Below are 18,343 nucleotides of genomic sequence, written 5' to 3'. Positions count from 1 at the left end.
GAAGCCAAAGTAAAAAAAACACTAAGTCAAAGTCATCCATTTTTCTGATTTCATTCTCTCTATTTCCACTTGGGTATCTATCTGTATGATTACTCTCCACTTTAGCTTTCGACTGGTAAAACATGGTGGCAGATAAGAAACAGATGCTGGGTTTTTAGTTTAGGTGATCTCTTTCTTTTTTTAATACTTTAAGTTGTATAATTCTTTTCTTCCATTGGTAGCCCAATTCCCATGATCACAGGAAGTGGGACAGAAGATCGCCTAATACACAGAGATGAAAACACATGATCTATACAGGTTCAAATCCTAGTCCCATTGCTTGCTAGGCAAGCTTTTCTTTATTAATGAATTTTGTACTTTTTACCTCCCTGCTCAACATTTTCAATGAGATGGCAGTAAATGAGAAACTAAAAATATCATTAAAAGGAAATGATGATTATTTTGGAGGAAATTAGAGACTGGATCAGTTCTCAGTATGGAAAGAAATGAATGGAAACTGTAAAGACAGAATCAGGAGAGTGTTGATAGAATGTGTATTAATATCCTGCCCATTTTCTGTTATTTTATTTTTTTACATTATATTGTAGATGGATACCATTCAAAAGAAGAGCAGTGGAAATGGAGTTATTTGAAATTCTAAAAATGTATGTTCTTTTAATGGCATGGATATTGGTTATAGGCTTACCATTAGAAATTACCGTATTATATTTTTATTAAAATATGTAACTAAAGCATTATGGGCTCACTTGCTTGCTTTCATTTTAACTAAAATGTTGAAACATTTAATGGAATGTGCAAGACTGTATGGAAGCTGAGGGAGGAATCCTGCAGTTACTTCAGAGAATCAGATCATAGTTAATCATGGCTCTATTGGAAGAAATCAGAAATTAATTAATAGCTAATACAAAAAGACATTATTAAAATTTAGAAATTCATAGATCCTTAATAGCAACTGTATTAGTTTCAGAAAGAGAAAGATGAACTTAATTGATGCAATCTACTGTTCTTTATGCCTGTTGTGATGTACTGACATAAAATATCCTTAATTTTTCACATGAATATAGTTTTCCACAGTAGATTCTTAGATATAGAAGTATTAAATAGCTTTTTAATAAAGATATGTCTCTTACTTTTACTTCAGTTAACCTGTGTGAGATGAAAACTTGAGTACCTACCATATTTATGTGTGTATAGGCCACTTGTGTGTATAAGCCACACCTGAATTTTGAGACATTTATTGGGATTTTTTTCTCTGAATTCCATTGTAAACTCAAAGTACGCAGCTTTGTTCTGCATAATGCGGCAATGTTGTACGTTCCTTAGAGTTCAATGCTCGCCTGACGGTATCAGGTACAGCATTAGCTGAGGGGTGAGGGTGGTGAAAGTACGGTACCTAGTGGCATTCATTGTTTGCATGGCAGTTCACTGTTATAAACTGAGGAATATGGGTCATGTCAGAGCAAGTTACACTTCAAAATGTAAATTACAAGTGGTGTGTTACATCAAAGAAAATGGTAATAGAGACGCAGGAAGGAAGTTTGATGTTGATGAAAAGACCGTACGACGTTGGATTTTAATTAAAGTCACAAAATTGGCAGGCATTTCATGGGGAAAATGCACTATATCCAGAATTGGAAAATGATGTTATGTAGTACGAACATAAAACACAAACAGATGGATTTCCTATTTCAGTTGAAATGCTGCAGTTTGAAGAACAAAAAATTGCTGAAGGAATGGAAATTCTTGAAAGTCAATTTAAAGCAAGTTATGGTTGGGCAAGTCATTTTATGGCATGACATGAGTTAGTGATTCACAGAAGAACATCAATGGCTCAGCGGCTGCAATAGAGAGCAATAGGAAATGCTTATGAAACTCCTGTATTTTTTGAAATGCCTAGAGAAACTACAGTCAACAAAGCAGGCAAAAGAAAACATTCAAGTTCGAACTGCAGAGGCAGAAAAACAGTGTTTTTCTGTAATGTTGTTTATCACTTCTGATGGGGACATGCTACCCCCTTTGCAGTTTTTAAGCAAAAAGCAATGCTAAAAGAAAAGCTACCCCAGGGATACAAGTGAGAGTGCAGGAAAAGTGGTGGATGAACGAAGATTTGTATATGTACTGGCTTAAAACAGTGTGATTTCATTGCCCTGGTGCTCTGTTACTTCGACCATCCATGTTGGTGATTGACAGCTTCCGTGGTCACTTGACAGAAAAAGTGAAAAAGATGATGAGAAAACAGCGATGTGACATAGTTGTGATTCCTGTTTGAATGAAAGAAATGCTGGAATCTCTAGATGTCTCCATCAACCAGTCTTTTGGGGCACATTTGCAGCATTCCTACCGTGAATGGAGGTTCAATTCTAAGGAAATGACTCCAACCGGGCGAATCAAGAAGCCTTCAATTTCCCAAATGTGGGAATGGATCCTGGATGCATGGAAATTAATCCGAGCAGAGATGGTAGCCAAGAGCTTGAAAACCACATCAATTTCCAATGCAATGGATGGGACCAAAGATGACGCAGTGTGGGGCTCATCATCTGTCAGTGACAGTGATAAAGTATCAAGTGATGATGAATAAGTACCTTAAACTATGTTAATCACATTTGGATGCGATAGGTTGTAAGGTATGTAGATACTAATATTTTATACTAGTAAAGTGTTGTAAACTAGAGGGTGTTTACTGTATTTAATTTTAAAATTCCGAGTACGAGCCGCACCCCATTTTTACCTACTTATTTTTAGTAATAAATTGTGGCCTATATACATGTAAATATGATATACTTAGTCTTAATATGCACAAATACTGTACATGCAGCATTCTAAATAAGGAATGATTTATAACTACCGTATTTATGCGAATAATCCCCGCCGCTGAATAATCCCCACACCCTAATTTTAGGAAGGATCATTTTGAAAAAAATGAAATGAACAATTCCTTCCATCGAAGGAGTAAAGTAGGCATAAACAAACATTTCATATCACTCCGCGAGATCCACGTGGTCTTTACAGAAATATGAACGTGTAAATTTACAGATGTAGCTGCTTTGCCCGAGCATATCTGAGATGATAAAAATACATTATCATTACTATAAAATATATCTGCCATGAAAATTAGCAAGTAGACTTATGTATTTCATTAATCTGAACTTAAATAGGCTCGATTCCTTGTAGATTGGAAGATTCGTTCTCTCTTGAGTAACTAGAATCCTCTCCTAAATTACTTACAAATTCATCACACTCCACGTCTAAAACACTTTTCACATGCGGTCTCTTTTTACTCGGATTAACACGACCGGTGTTGGATAATTCTTTTCATGAAATGTAAACACTTGAAACAGACACAGCGGCGAACACTGATGTTAGTTTTGTGATACAGTAAAACCTCGTTATTTCGAACTCTTTGGGACGCAAAAATCTGACTCTGAAGTATGTGATTTCAAATTAACTGCCGACTCATGCTTCAGAAATGCCAACCCTTGCCAGGTCACAAAATATTCAAGACCCGTTACTGCATGCAATTGACATTGATTTACTGTTTAAACCTTTTAAATGCCATGGAAACAAAAACCAAAAATGTATCCAACGAGGTGCATTTACGGTATTCAAATAACACACTTGGATAATTCAGTGGCAAAAATAACCTAACGCAATGAAAGAAAAAAAGAAACATGATTCAAAGATGAGGACAAATTATGCTGGCTCCCTTGTGCAAGTGCTTTATTTTTTGGATTACTGTACTGTTTGCATTTTTAGATACTTTGTACTTGCATGGAAAGTACCCAACGCCTTTAAAATATCGTGGTTTATTGAGCTTTCTTATGACGAGGGGAGGAAATCTTTTATTTCCGTCTGAATTGCAACATAGTACAGTTATCCCATCTCCTTTAGAAACGTGCGTTTTGGCTAGGAAAAAAAAACAAACAAAAAAACAAGGCAGTTTCATTGGCAATGGCAGTATTGTTTGGTGCATACAAATTGATTATAATTATGAGGCACGCTTCTCCACACACTGCCTGTTACGTGATATTGTGGCGTTCCTTAAAACGCTGAATCCAAATGAATAACGATTTCACTCGAACTTAGCAACTATGAAACACACTGTCGACACACCAAACTGAAAGAAAGTGTGGAAAGCTACCCCTGCACATTCCGGAAGACACATTCTATCGTGACACGGAGAAATATTGAATTTAAACTACTCTCTAAAATAATTTTTCAAAATGTAAATGCAGTTTTAAATTAAAGGGTCTGAATTGTTTTCAGTTTAAATATGACATATGGGGGCAGTTTTTTTCCATCTGCGGTTACACAAAGCGTAACTGTACATCCAACATCGAAAAATTGCCAGCCTTGATGCAAATAAAACCCGCACCCCAATTTCGTGCCTCAATATTTTTAAAAAAATATGCAGGGATTATTCACGTAAATACGGCAATATTTGTGTTATGGTTTGTTTATGAACATATTGCATGGAAAATTTTGCTTGCTGGATTTATAGATATCTATTCTTCAGGTAAATTAGTAAAACTGGTATAGCACTGAGCAACATAATATTCCTTAAAATCTAGAACTTTGTATCTAAATCATGAATGATGTGTATACCTTTTTTTCTAGGAGTGAAATGGTATTAACTGCCAAGCTTAAGAATGCCTGCATTTTTTTTTTATTTACTACATGAGATTGTAGGTGAGATGATCATACAAAGGTACAAAATGCTCCAAATTCCTCAAATGTTGTTCAATAGGTAATACAGAGGTCTTTGTTAAGAAAGTAAACAAATGCTAAAAGATAAATATTTCTGGAAGGCTTTTCTTGGTACTGAAGGGTTCCCTTTTCATGCGCCATGATTCAAATTGAAATATTATGACATATGATTTTTAATACAATTACAAAGCAATATAAAAAGTATATTTATGGCTATAAAGGGCAGTTGTTATCTGTATGAGGAAGCATACAGTAAAGAGAGGTTATTGTATGATGTATAGTGACAGTTAATTCAAGCTTCCATGGTAGGCCTATATTCACGCCTGCAGGGTAGCAATGTTAAAACACCAGATCTTGTGATATCTCCAAATAGTGATCTTGAGTCAGCATTTGGATGGGTCGACTGCGTACTGCTGATTCAAGGAGTGGACCACCCTGTCCCTAATAAACTCAAATTCTAGGTGCCTGATCAGTGTCTCCTGGCTTATCTGGGGATTTTGACCAAGTCACCAAAGTTCAGGGATGGATAAGGCACTATGCTTTTAGCTTCTTGCAGTATTATTTTCTTATTCTTCTTCTTATTCTTCTTCTTCTCCAGAAAATAAGATTATTTCACCCTTACATTTTGTGGTAACATAGTTTATATATTTTAGACTTTCTGTATTGATTTATTTCATAAACAGGGCCAGCTGTTGTGCCATGGCAACACTAATGTAGGAAAAAGAAAGAAAAATTAGTACTTACAGTTTAAAAAAAAGAGTTTGTGTCAACATGTCTACTGTTGGTCTTTCATTTGAATGGGCACTAATTGGTGCAAACCTTGCGAATACTTACCTTTAAGCGTAGTAATGTATAGAAGCAAACAATAGTGGCAGAAGCCAACAAATTCCATTCAGAACACAAACATCATTTTCTGTCCCTTCTTTTAATGCAATATTACAGCTACTGATGCACTTCCTTTACTCTATTATCGGTACACTACTTATTCCCTTGCCGAGTGCAAGCATGGCATCCTGCATGACTCCGATAAAATCAAATTTGCTGCGAGGCCCTGTAGTATTACTGTGGGCCCGCACGCTGTAAGCTCGATCGCTACTGGTAATAATAGCATACATACACTACCATGACCAATAGTAAATTTCAAAAATGCACGTGATATTGGCATACACACGTCCCGTAAGACTAATAGTAAATTTCAAAAATACACAAAGATACAGTATGAACAAATTTCTCAACAAAATGCTAAAAGTACAAGGTGTACAACTTCGCTTCTGCCATTTTGTCCCCAACATTGGAGGCTTTAATGAAACAGATTACTTACACATGTATCATTCAAAGTAGTGTCCATCGCTGGCCATGACTTTCTCCCATCTTTCGGGCAGTGTTCGAATTCCGTGTCGAAAAAATTGTTCATCTCTTGAAGCGATCCACGAATCGATCCAATTTGTGACTTCTTCATGAGATCGGAAGTGTCGGTCAGCCAGGCCATGTGCCATTGATCGAAACAGGTGATAATCAGAGGGAGCAATGTCTGTAGAATACAGCGAGTGGGGTAGGACATCCCGTTTTAACATTCCCAGGTATGTTTTGACCTCTTTTGCAACTTAGGGTCGAGCGTTGTCATGTTGCAAAATCACTTTATCGTGCCTCTCGCTGTATTGTGGCCGTTTGTCTTTCAATGCTCTGCTCAAACGCATTAATTGCATTCAATAACAAGCACCTGTGATTGTTTCACCAGGTTTTAACACCTCATAGTACACGACGCCGAGCTGGTCCCACCAAATATTCGGTTTTGCCGTCGACGTTGAAGTATGGCCGGGATATCCCCATGATTTTTTGCATTTAGGGTTACCGTAATGAACCCATTTTTCGTCCCCGTTCAACGTCTCTTGGTTTCAACTCATACAGGACCAAGTTCCTTCTTTCTGAATCATGCCCATGGTCTTGAGATGTTCTGAAATGGCTTGCTGCGTCACTCCCACTGATTGTGCCAATTCTTCTTGAGTTTGACGTGAGTCTTCATCAGCAATGTCTCCAATTCTGCATCTTCGAAAACTTTCTCTCTCCACCACTATGCCGGTCTTCGATGTTAAAATCACCATTCTTGAAGCGTTGAAACCACTCTCGACATGTTCTTCCACTAATAGCATCCTCGCTTGCATCCGGGAGATAGTAGGTTCGAATCCCACTATCGGCAGCCCTGAAAATGGTTTTCCGTGGTTTCCCATTTTCACACCAGGCAAATGCTGGGGCTGTACCTTAATTAAGGCCACGGCCGCTTCCTTCCAACTCCTAGGTCTTTCCTATCCCATCGTCGCCATAAGACCTATCTGTGTCGGCGCGACGTAAAGCCCCTAGCAAGAATAGCATCCTCACTATACGTACGTGAGAGCATTCGATGAGACTCAGCAGCTGTTTTCTTCATATTGAGACAAAACAGTAACACCTCCCGCAAATGCCGAGAATTTGGCTCGTACACTGCCATGCTCAATTGAGAACAACTTTATGATGCAGACACACATCGACTAAGTTTGAATGGGGTTATGTTGACCGCACACTGTAAGCTCGATCGCTACTGGTAATATTAGCATACACGCGTCCCATAAGACTAATAGTAAATTTCAATTTCGGTGTATTGCGGCCGTTTGTCTTTCAATGCTCTGCTCAAACGCATTAATTGCGTTCGATAACAAGCCCCTGTGATTGTTTCATCAGGTTTTAACACCTCATAGTACACGACGCCGAGCTGGTCCCACCAAATGCAGAGCATGATCTTGGAGCCGTGAATATTCGGCTTTGCCGTCGACGTTGAAGTATGGCCGGGATATCCCCATGATTTTTTGCATTTAGGGTTACCGTAATGAACCCATTTTTCATCCCCATTTAACGTCACTTGGTTTCAACTCATACAGGGCCAAGTTCCTTCTTTCTGAATCATGCCCATGGTCTTGAGATGTTCTGAAATGGCTTGCTGTGTCACTCCCACTGATTGTGCCAATTCTTCTTGAGTCTGATGTCTGCGATCTGTTTCGTTTGACCACTACGTACCCAGAGATGCCAACTTTCGAGGAAGGCAATTTGTAATGCAATCGTTAGAGGGCGGGGGGCAGCAGCGGCGGCCGTCGATTTTTTTCACCCGAGATCTTACTAGCTTACATATAATTGAAAATCAATTAACATACAATTCAACCAGATGTAACATATTCAATGACTGGCATATAAAGAGTGTACGATTCTAACCTGCTAAAGAAACAGGTGATCTGCAGTAGATATCTGAGTGGAGGTTGAAGGATCATTTCTTTTGTTGAGTGCTGTAGTTGCTCCCTTAGCAGCTTGTTGTTCCTGTTTGGTAAACGTACACTGGTGACATGCTTTTAACAGTTTGGAGTTCATATTACCACGGAATTGTCTTGTTCTTCCTCATCATGCACATCTGAAAAATCGCGGCTACACACACTAAGAAACACGTGTGAATGAGATTTTGAGGAACGCAGTAAACAGGGCCATTCTTTCGAGTATTCCTCCCTAAATTTTTGAACAATTTTTTATTTATTACTAATGTCACTAGTCACGGTAACGTAATCACAAGTATTTTCCTGTAATAGAAATCGCTTCATTATTTCAAACCTTTTGCATTTCATAACACATGATTAGCATATATCCTAGAAGAGCAATATATGTAAATTTGGCAACCAAAATCGCAATAAACACTTCCTCAACAGTCACGCACACATTCTTCACAATTAAACGGAGTTCGTCACCACTTTGCCGCCAAAACAAAGACAAAAGAACTCTCATACTTGCATGGAAGTCTGATCATGTGACGAACAAAGACAACTATTCTGCAAGATATACCACTTCACAGGTGCGTATATTTCCGGTACTGGAAGCACACACTGCGTTCGGTGCATGAAAACTCGAAATATTCTCAAGCAAGGGACAGGAAAGGGGTATAAATATTTACTGAGAAATCCGAAAATAATATTCTGAGAATTCAAGTTGTAATGGCATTCCTTGTGCATCCTCTTGAACACTTCAGACACTTAGATTTTAAAATCAACAGAGAATCATATGATGGGTAATTCGTAATTATTGTGATTGAATCGTAATAGTTTGCATCTCTGCGTACCAGTGTCACTATCCATCGGCAAACGGCGGAAGCAAAGTTGTACACCTTGTAGATAATAATTAAAAATGACAGGTCAATAAAAGACACATTAGAACTAATGCAAAAGCAAAGCAAATTCATTTCCATACAGGCCATGAAGGCCCTTGGAGGGGTGGGAGGTAAAGGCTTCCACTATCCGTAACCTTGGCACTTGATGGGGTAGAATGGTTAGCTCTAATCCTGGCTGCCTTTGCCCCCAGAAATTAGAACTAATCAAAGAACTTAATAAACTGAAAATAATAGAAAGCACAAGTATGATGTCTTTTGACATAACGAACATGTACATTATCATACCAACAGAAAAGTCATTAAAATTATTGAAAACATCTAAAATGAAAGCAATTCAGCACAAGAAACAGAAGAAATAATCAGTCTGTAAAAAAATCTTCAGCCAAAACATGTTCATGTTTAATAACAAAATATATTCACAGAAAGAAGGATTAGCCATGGGTTCACCATTATCAGGAATAATAACAAACACATTTGTAAACAGCATTGAGAACAAAATTTTTAACTGACCTGGACTTTTAATTTGTAATTCCATTTCATCTCATTTCGTACCATTAGGGGCAGATGACCTAGATGTTTGACCCCTTTAAACAACAAGCATCATCACCACCACCACTTACAGGAATGCAAATCCAAGCATACGATGTTCAACGACAGTCGAATAATGAAATTTTAGTCCGTTGCAGGTTTTATCGTCCGCCGTAATGATTAGCGTGATTAGCTGCCACCCTCAGAGGTCCAGGTTCGATTCCCTGCTCTGCTACAAATTTTGAAAAAAGTAGTACGAGGACTGGAACGGGGTCCACTCAGCCTCGGGAGGACAAATGAGTAGAGGTGGGTTCGATTCCCACCTCAGCCATCCTGAAAGTGGTTTTCCAGGGTTTCCCACTTCTCCTCCAGGCAAATGGCAGGATGGTACCTAACTTAAGGCCACGGCTGCTTCCTTCCCTCTTCCTTGTCTATCCCTTCCAATCTTCCCTTCCCCTCACAAAGCCCCTGTTCAGCATAGCAGGTGAGGCCACCTGGGCGAGGTATTGGTCATTCTCCCTGGTTGTATCTCCTGACCCAATGTCTCACACTCCAGGACACTGCCCTTGAGGCAATAGAAGTGGGATCCCTCGCTGAGTCCGAGGGAAAACCAACTTGGAGGGTAAACAGATTAAAAAAGAAAGAATGAAAGAAGGCAGGTTTTATAAATCCATTCAGAAATATGGTGGATCTTACAGCTCAATTCAGTATAAATATATTGTGGGGATGGGGGAGAGAGGATGCTTAACTGCAAAGAACATGCATATTTCATCGAATGGAAACTTGACAATGGCATCATAACCTAACAAAGCAGTTCGGCAGATGCCACACCAATTTCTGCTGTGTGCAGACTGGCAAACAAAGCATTATTAGAGTGATAAATTGTTTGAATTCAATGGAATACCTTTGTGACAAGAAAGAAGAAACTCAATCCTTTCAATTTCAGCCATAACCTTTTTTTTTTTTTTTTTTCCAAAAATGACCAAAATATTGATTTTCATCTCCAGACTGTTTATTGCCTTAAATGGAGAATTTAACAAATTAGTACCATCAAGCGAGGAAAACCATGGGTTGCCTTTACTTGCAAGTAGTACCACTGTGCTAGGTACACAATAGGTTTGTCATTAGTACGAGGGTAATCCTAAAAATAAGGTCTCCTATATTTTTTTATAAATACAGATCTCTGTTCGTGTGGCTGTTAGTCACAATATTGTGATGAGTGTTTCCCGCGCTCACATATATACGATCAAATGGCCAAGAGATGTGAAAATCCGCAGTTTATAACCCCTCAGGGAAGGTTCGAGATCATTTATGAATAGGCTAATCAAGACACACCCATAGAATTTTATTGGTTGAGTTCAAAAGTGACACTCAGAATTGGAGAAGAAGCCAGTGATAGGTGGAAAATTAATTACAGAAATTATTGATTGGTTGGATTCAAAACTGGCAGAAATAAAAGATAAATATTGCCAACCCAAAAGTAAATGAACATCAATTAGTAAAAAAAAAACTTATGAATACAAAACTTCTTCTTCAAAAAAGTTCTTTCACTTCGCACCAGGGTGCATGATCATAGTTTTTTAGCAGTGACATCTGTTGAAGAAAGTCCAAACTTCTTGATGAAGGGCAAACAAAACAAATAGAAATTCACACAGTACAGGAAACTTTAAAATAACAAACTTTTATCAGATTTCTGTAGTGACATCTTCTGAGTAACGGTTTAAGTAAGTCTAGTTTCATGTTCACGGTTCCTCCAGTAGAGGAGTTCTTTTAGGTGCAAGATTTAAATGTGCGGCATAGAGATGTACCTCCCAGTGCAAAAATAAAATTTCATAAGAGCTCCCATTTTCATTATTTTAATTATTACTATTATTATGAAAAATTATTATTTTTATATCATACTCATTATTGTTATCATTTTATAATTGCAATGCACATTTTATATTAGCAAAATAGGGTAAATATAAGTTAACAGTATTTCAGAAAACTGTACTTGCTTAGTTATACGTCAGACCTTTTTTCCATTCACAAAACATGGTATAATATATAAACAATTTTAAAATCTCAAGTGATAGTTGACTTAATACAAACAGCGTTTTTCAAAACTAGATGCTCAAACAAGCACAGAGAAAAAAGAATCATGCAAATATCTCCTCCAGGTACAGTGATATAATGTTTTAAATATCCCTAAAAATGCCGGTCCAGAACGTTTGATAGGGATATTAAGGCCCAGACTGGAATGGGTTAACTCTTCATTAGTTTACAAAATCTGTCCATGCTATTCTGAGAATTGTTGAAAGTTAAGCTTGATTATACTTTAGCTCACATTTCATGGTCACGTAAATAGTTACTTTGTTGACAGTAACAAAATTATTCACATTATTCCTGCATGTAATTACTCCATTGGATTGCTAATACTTGTGAATATATTTTTAGTACTTATGCCTGGTGGTATTAGATATTAATGTGGTAGAGATGTATGCAAAGATTATTATTTACGAAGACGAAAGAAATAATTTATTTTGGCTTATTTCATTTAAGTGCTAAGTCAGATTTTGAAAGTCCTTACTAGCACCTAGTCGTGCGTGGCAATTGCAACAACAAATTAATAATAACTGACAGGATCCATTGTGAGTCAGTGTGGGCAATTCTCAGAATTTATTGCATTCCTACAAAATTTTTGGTCCACGAACCTGCTACGCTGGCATAGCAGGGGGAGAGGTGATACTCCCACGTGACGCATCTTAGGTGGCAGATAGGGGGATCCTAACCGGCCTGCCGGCGGACTTGAGGGAAATAAAATACCTCTCGCGGACCAAACACACAACCCCCAGTGGGTGGGGGATGCATATGAAGAATACACCCATGGTATCCCCTGCCTGTCGTAAGAGGCAACTAAAAGGGGCGACCAAGGGATGATCAAATTAGAACCATGATACTACTTGTAATTAGTACCACCACACAGGGAACACCATGGGTCGCTTTTACTTGCTAGTAGTACCGCTATGTTAGGTACACAATAGGTTTGTGATTAGTAGTGACAGTGTGTGAATCAGAGTGGGTTTAACAGTACCTGTGATTATTAGCACTATATGAGCAGATACCATGGGTCTGCGTTGCATGTGATTAGTACCCACTTTGTGAAGAACACCACGGGATAGTATGAATCCTTGTGATTAGTACACCCATGTGAGGAACACCATAGGGTTGCATTGCCTGTAAATAGCGACACAATGTGCAAAACACCATAGGTCTGTGTTACATGTGGGCATTACATTACCTGTGATTTGTACCATAATGTGTGGAATACCACGAGTCTACGCTACTTTTGATTAGTACCGCAACATAACAAATACCATGGTTCTACTTTCCTAGCAATAAGTACCATTATGAGGGGCCGATGACCTGGTTTTGGACTCGTTTAGACTACAAGCATCATTGATTCAGTATTGTGTGTTGAAAGTAGTCCCTTGGTCAGTAATACTATTGTTTGACGCTAGTTTCTGGGAATGTGGAGCATTGCGGGTCGGATCCACTGATTGTTTTAACTTCATATCCATCCATTCATTCTTCATCCTCACGTTTTGAATTCTGGTCAGTGGAGGATTATGGATTTTTAATTGTCCTTATATTTAGTCTCGTTTCATGTCATTAGGGGCCGATGACCTAGATGTTAGGCCCCTTTAAACAAGCATCATCATCATCAAATTTTTGGTCACCATTTCCAAGAAGTTATATCCACTCTCCCTATTATGTGAGGTTGAGTATGGAACAAACTGCTTTCTGTGAAATCACCACTATATTTTGATACAGATGAGTCATCTTGCCAGTCTTATTCATCATTACGTTATATTTTGTTGTGCGGAAGGCAGCAATGTACATGGAATAATTAAGAGCAGATGGATCATCCAAACCTGACTGGCAAATCTAGACTTATCAGATGCTGTTGCACTTCTGGCTGAAGACAGTGTTTGATGTCAACTAGCCAGTACAATCCTGGATCATGAAGCCATCATGCCTCGCCAGTTATCGGTTCGTGAAGATTGGGTTGTGAAAATGCAAGCCAACATTAACGCAAGAACCACTTGACTGGAGACAGTTTATAATAGTTACGTTCATCTTGAAACAATTGCAAATATGTTGTACCTATTCCAACTGCTTTGGCCAGCAGCCTCTACCTCTCAGAACATTATCATGTAGGTGTAATCCCATCTCATTGTCCCTTTTATTGCCATCTATACAAGCAAAGCATGGAAAATGTTGGCTAGTATCTCAGGAATCTGAATGTTTTCCTTAACATCCACCATGTTACTGATGAAGTTGTTGTGGCATAGCGGCTTAATAAGCCTTTAGATGAATGTTGCATGATGGCACCTTTGGTTAGCTGGCCATATATTATGCATGGTTGAGAATTATGCACCTTGTGTGGCTATGCGGTGGGTTCTACCAGGAGCCAGACTGAACAGATGTCAGCTCCAAAGCACATGGTAGCGAATATTCATCAGTGACTTGGAAGGAAGCTGAAGAATTCACGCAGGACCACCAGCGTTTGAGAGACCTCATTGCTTGATCTACTCAACAGAAGGGGAGGAGCTAAGACTGAGAATGGCAGAAGAAATCAGTGATCCTGCAGATAATTTATTTCACATCTAATTTGCTCAGCACAGATGTCACAAGGAGTTGCAGAGAATTGAATGTACAAATAATAATGAATGGCTGACATCTAAACGTTGAGCTTTGGAGAAACTTTAGAATGATAATGATGATTCCTGAATGCTGAAAGGCATTTCAGTCTATAATTAAAAAATGGCATATGGCTTATAGTGCCGGGATGTGTCCGAGGACTTCAACTCACCAGGTGCAGGTCTTTTGATTTGATGCCCATAGGCGACCTGCATGTTGTAATGAGGATGAAACAATGACAAAGACGACACATACCCCCAGTCCCCACTCCAGGGGAATTAACCAATTATGGTTAAAATTCACGACCCAGCCAGGAATTGAACCTGGGACCCCTGTGACCAAAGGCCAGCATGCTAACCATTTAGCCATGGAGCTGGACAAAGTCTATAATGAATATATATTATTAGTTGCCTCAGTGGATCAGAAATAGTGTATCCAAATAATGATTCCAAATTTGGTGATGCAATCTTGGCTAGGACAGTCAATTTGTGTAGGACAAGTTGGTATCTTAGTTCTCTTGTTAATTGTTGACATTTTAAAGATATCATAACAAGCATTATATGCCCACTTGCTAGGATTAAGTCGGCCTTGGAAACCTTCCACCAGCCCCATGATCTAGGAGTAGCAGGCCTTCACCTTTCTAGGAGGCCACCTGTTCCATTCCTGACTAAAATCTGAGAGCTGCTCAGTCTACACGAGAACAATTGAGGATCTATCTGGTTGTGAGATAGCTGCCCCGGTCTAGAAAGCCAAGAATAATGGCTGAGTCTATGGCAAGCCAAGGTCCACCAGGGCTGTAGCGCTATGAAGTTTAGTTTGGTTTTCAGGAACCAACCAGTACAGTTCTACTTGACAGCCAGAAGGCAATAAACTGGGACATCAGAATTAATTAGCAGGCCATCACCTGTTGAGAAGGCCTGCAACTAGGTTGCCATATAATTCTTCCTCTTTTAATTAACATCTTATATTGATAGTTGAAAAAACTTGTAACTTGCAAGTCTTGATAAAAATAAAAGTAAAATCGGACAGAACAAATAAAATATAATCAAGCATTTGTGCAGTCAAATGCAGAGATTTATAGATGCTAGTCCTTGAATAAGATTAACATTTCACATTTTTTTGGTGTTATATTATTCACTTATCTAAGTAATGTCAATTAGCAACAGTCTTGAGTACCATTAGAAGTATATGAGTGTTATTTTGATATTAATGATGATAAGCAGTGACAGGTTTTTTTTTGCTACTACATAAGTTGGAATTACTGCAGTTTTTAGACTGAGCTGTCAACAGTGAGCTTATAAACTAAGATGGGCTATAGTTGCTTTCAGTGTGCCTCTCTTAATTAGGTCATTACTTTTGGTTCACTCTCAATAAAGTAGATGCCTATCTCTTGAGTGTAAATTCATAGTTACCGTCCCTAGTTCCATAACTGATTTGATCACGTACCACACCATACAATATCTCAGAATGAAGAGTTATAGATTTAGTGGGATGTTTGAAAGTCCTAATGTATGAATAAAAATCTTCAGCAATGTACTTATGTCATACCTCAATAATGATTTTCATATTCATTTGAAATTTTGTTTTTAATTTTAGAAAACATACTTTGCATTAAGTTATATAAATAGTGTTGAGAAATATTTTATATTTTGGATTTATAAATCTGTAAACACAAACAATTTTCCATGCAAGTATGTAAGTTTGTGGCTTGGAATCCAGATAAGCATATTATTACCAAAGATTATTTATATTATGCACCTCATGAAATTATTAGAAACTTTCATAATATTAGACACGCGAAACAAAAATGGCTTGATGCATGTATTTTAAAATGATAAAACACTATAATTTTACTATTCAAAATATCATCAATAAAACTCCAAACCGTTCAACAGAGTTGACATTAGGTTAGACCAGTATTACTGTAAAGAATAGATAGAAATACTTTATTTTTGCTTTTCAATTGAGAGTTTAACAATACGAGTAACAGTTCCTTTTTAATTTTTCAAGCATGATCTAAATTTTACTTGAGTCATAACAAACTGTTTTCTTGAACAGGTTTGGTTCTCAGTGACATCATTGAGAAGTACTTCGTGTCTCCTACTTTACTCAGAGTAGTGAGGGTCGCCAAAGTGGGTCGTGTCCTTCGTCTGGTCAAGGGAGCTAAGGGTATTCGAACACTGCTCTTTGCTCTTGCCATGTCCCTTCCTGCGCTGTTCAACATCTGTCTACTGCTCTTCCTTGTCATGTTTATTTTTGCCATCTTTGGCATGTCTTTCTTCATGCACGTGAAGGATAAAGGCGGACTTGACGATGTCTACAATTTCAAGACGTTTGGCCAGTCTATGATCCTGCTTTTCCAGGTAATAGAATCAGCATATGCAATTGTCTTTCAACCTATGTTTATTTTATTTTCTTGACCCCTATTTCATTTCTTCACAGATTAATCATACAAGAGTTGAAAATAGTCTATTACATTTTTTGTCTATGGGCATATGTCTGTATGTTTTAACATGTGAAAATTACTTAACCATAATTTTATGATCAACATTTAGGTAGGCTATAAATTATTTGATTAGCAGATGATTTTGTTTTAATTTAGAGGGAAGTTAAAAAATGAATCCTCAAATATTTCCATTAGTATTAATCCTGTTGAATACATGTGAATAAGAACTGTAACTGAAAAGTGATTTTGAATCTTTTATATACTTATTTTCTTTTTTTGTAGAAGAATGATAACAGAGATATGTATTATTTTAGATAACAATAACAACAACTCTTTCTTTCCTCATGTTCCTTGCTCTTTTCCACACTGTTCTTCAATCCATATTCTTCAGTGTTTTCATTCTGTTCTTGAACCTATTTGTCATCTCTTTCCCTCATCCCAGTATCATCAGCAAATAAGATCATATTGTGTTTTCCTCTGTATGCTGCTTTTGCTCTTCTTATGATGTCATCTGTTACTAATATGATCAGAAGGAGTGACAGAATGCTTCCTTGTCTCAGTCAATATTCAATCTTAAACCAACCTGAGTTTTCTCACAACTGTTGCATTAATTAGACTGTACATAGACTTGATCCTTTTTATTGTCCCTTGCCCAATTCCTGTGTCAGATTTTCCCAAACTTAGTGACACTGTTGTAGGCCTTTTGTATGTCAATAAATGTCGTAACCATGTCCTTCCCATCCTCCCAGTGTTTTTTCATGTTCTACCTTATGATGAAAATGGGCTCAATCATTGATCTTCTCCTTCTGAATCTGAATTGCTCTCCTTGATTCTCAATTCTTTTTAATATTCTTTCCAATGTCTTAACCATTTTGGACATCTAATTGATTCCCCTGTAGTTATTACTTGCTTTGTTATCACCGGCCGGCCCCGTGGTGTAGGGGTAACGTGCCTGCCTCTTACCCGGAGGCCTCGGGTACAATTCCTGGCCAGGTAAGGGATTTTTACCTGGACCTGAGGGCTGGTTCAAGATCCACTCAGCCTACGTGATTAGAATTGAGGAGCTATCTGACGATGAGATAGCGGCCCCGGTCTAGAAAGCAAAGAATAACGGTTGAGAGGATTCGTCATGCTGACCACACGACACCTCGTAATCTGCAGACCTTCAGGCTGAGCAGCAGTCGCTTGGTAGGCCAAGGCCCTTCAAGGGCTGTAGTGCCATGGGATTGGTTTTATAACCTTCCTTGAAAATTGATACAATTATATCTTTTTGTCAATTTCTCTTTCTGTTTCTTTTTCCATACACTTCTAAGCAACCAGTGAGTCCCCTGCAAACCACCTCTGCAACTTCATCTATTCCAACAGCTTTTCCCATTTTCTGAACTGCCATTTCAACATTTTATTGTGTTTTCTTCCTCATATTCTTCTCCAGTTTGTCATCCTCTTCCTTCTGTTCTTTGATTCCTGTCAATTCTAATGTTCAGTGCTTCTAGAAATATGCTTCTCATATGTTCTTTATTCTTTCTGGACCGAGCTCGATAGCTGCAGTCACTTAAGTGTGGCCAGTATCCAGTATTCGGGAGATAGAATTTTCGAACCCCACTGTCGGCAGCCCTGAAAATGGTTTTTCGTGGTTTCCCATTTTCATACCAGGCAAATGCTGGGGCTGTACCTTAATTAAGGCCACGGCCGCTTCCTTCCCACTCCTAGCCCTTTCCTGTCCCATCGTCGCCGTAAGACCTATCTGTGTCGGTGCAACGTAAAACAACTAGCAGTAGTAGTAGTAGTAGTATTCTTTCTGGTTT

The 18,343-nt window shown here is 38.2% G+C and overlaps 1 protein-coding gene across 1 annotated transcript in view; it reads left to right on the top strand.

The window, feature by feature from the left end:
• Window positions 1-18,343, top strand: part of para (paralytic) — a 947,817-nt gene that overhangs the window by 907,665 nt on the left and 21,809 nt on the right. The window contains exon 34 of the mRNA XM_067137715.2: window positions 16,151-16,455. Within this exon, the coding sequence (XP_066993816.2) occupies window positions 16,151-16,455 (305 nt within the window). The remainder of the gene's footprint in view (window positions 1-16,150; window positions 16,456-18,343) is intronic.

This window comes from Anabrus simplex, chromosome 1, assembly GCF_040414725.1.
Source record: "Anabrus simplex isolate iqAnaSimp1 chromosome 1, ASM4041472v1, whole genome shotgun sequence".
Classification (NCBI taxonomy): domain Eukaryota; kingdom Metazoa; phylum Arthropoda; class Insecta; order Orthoptera; family Tettigoniidae; genus Anabrus; species Anabrus simplex.
The sequence above is the reverse complement of the archived record's forward strand: the minus strand, read 5'-3'. Positions and strand labels throughout refer to the sequence as shown.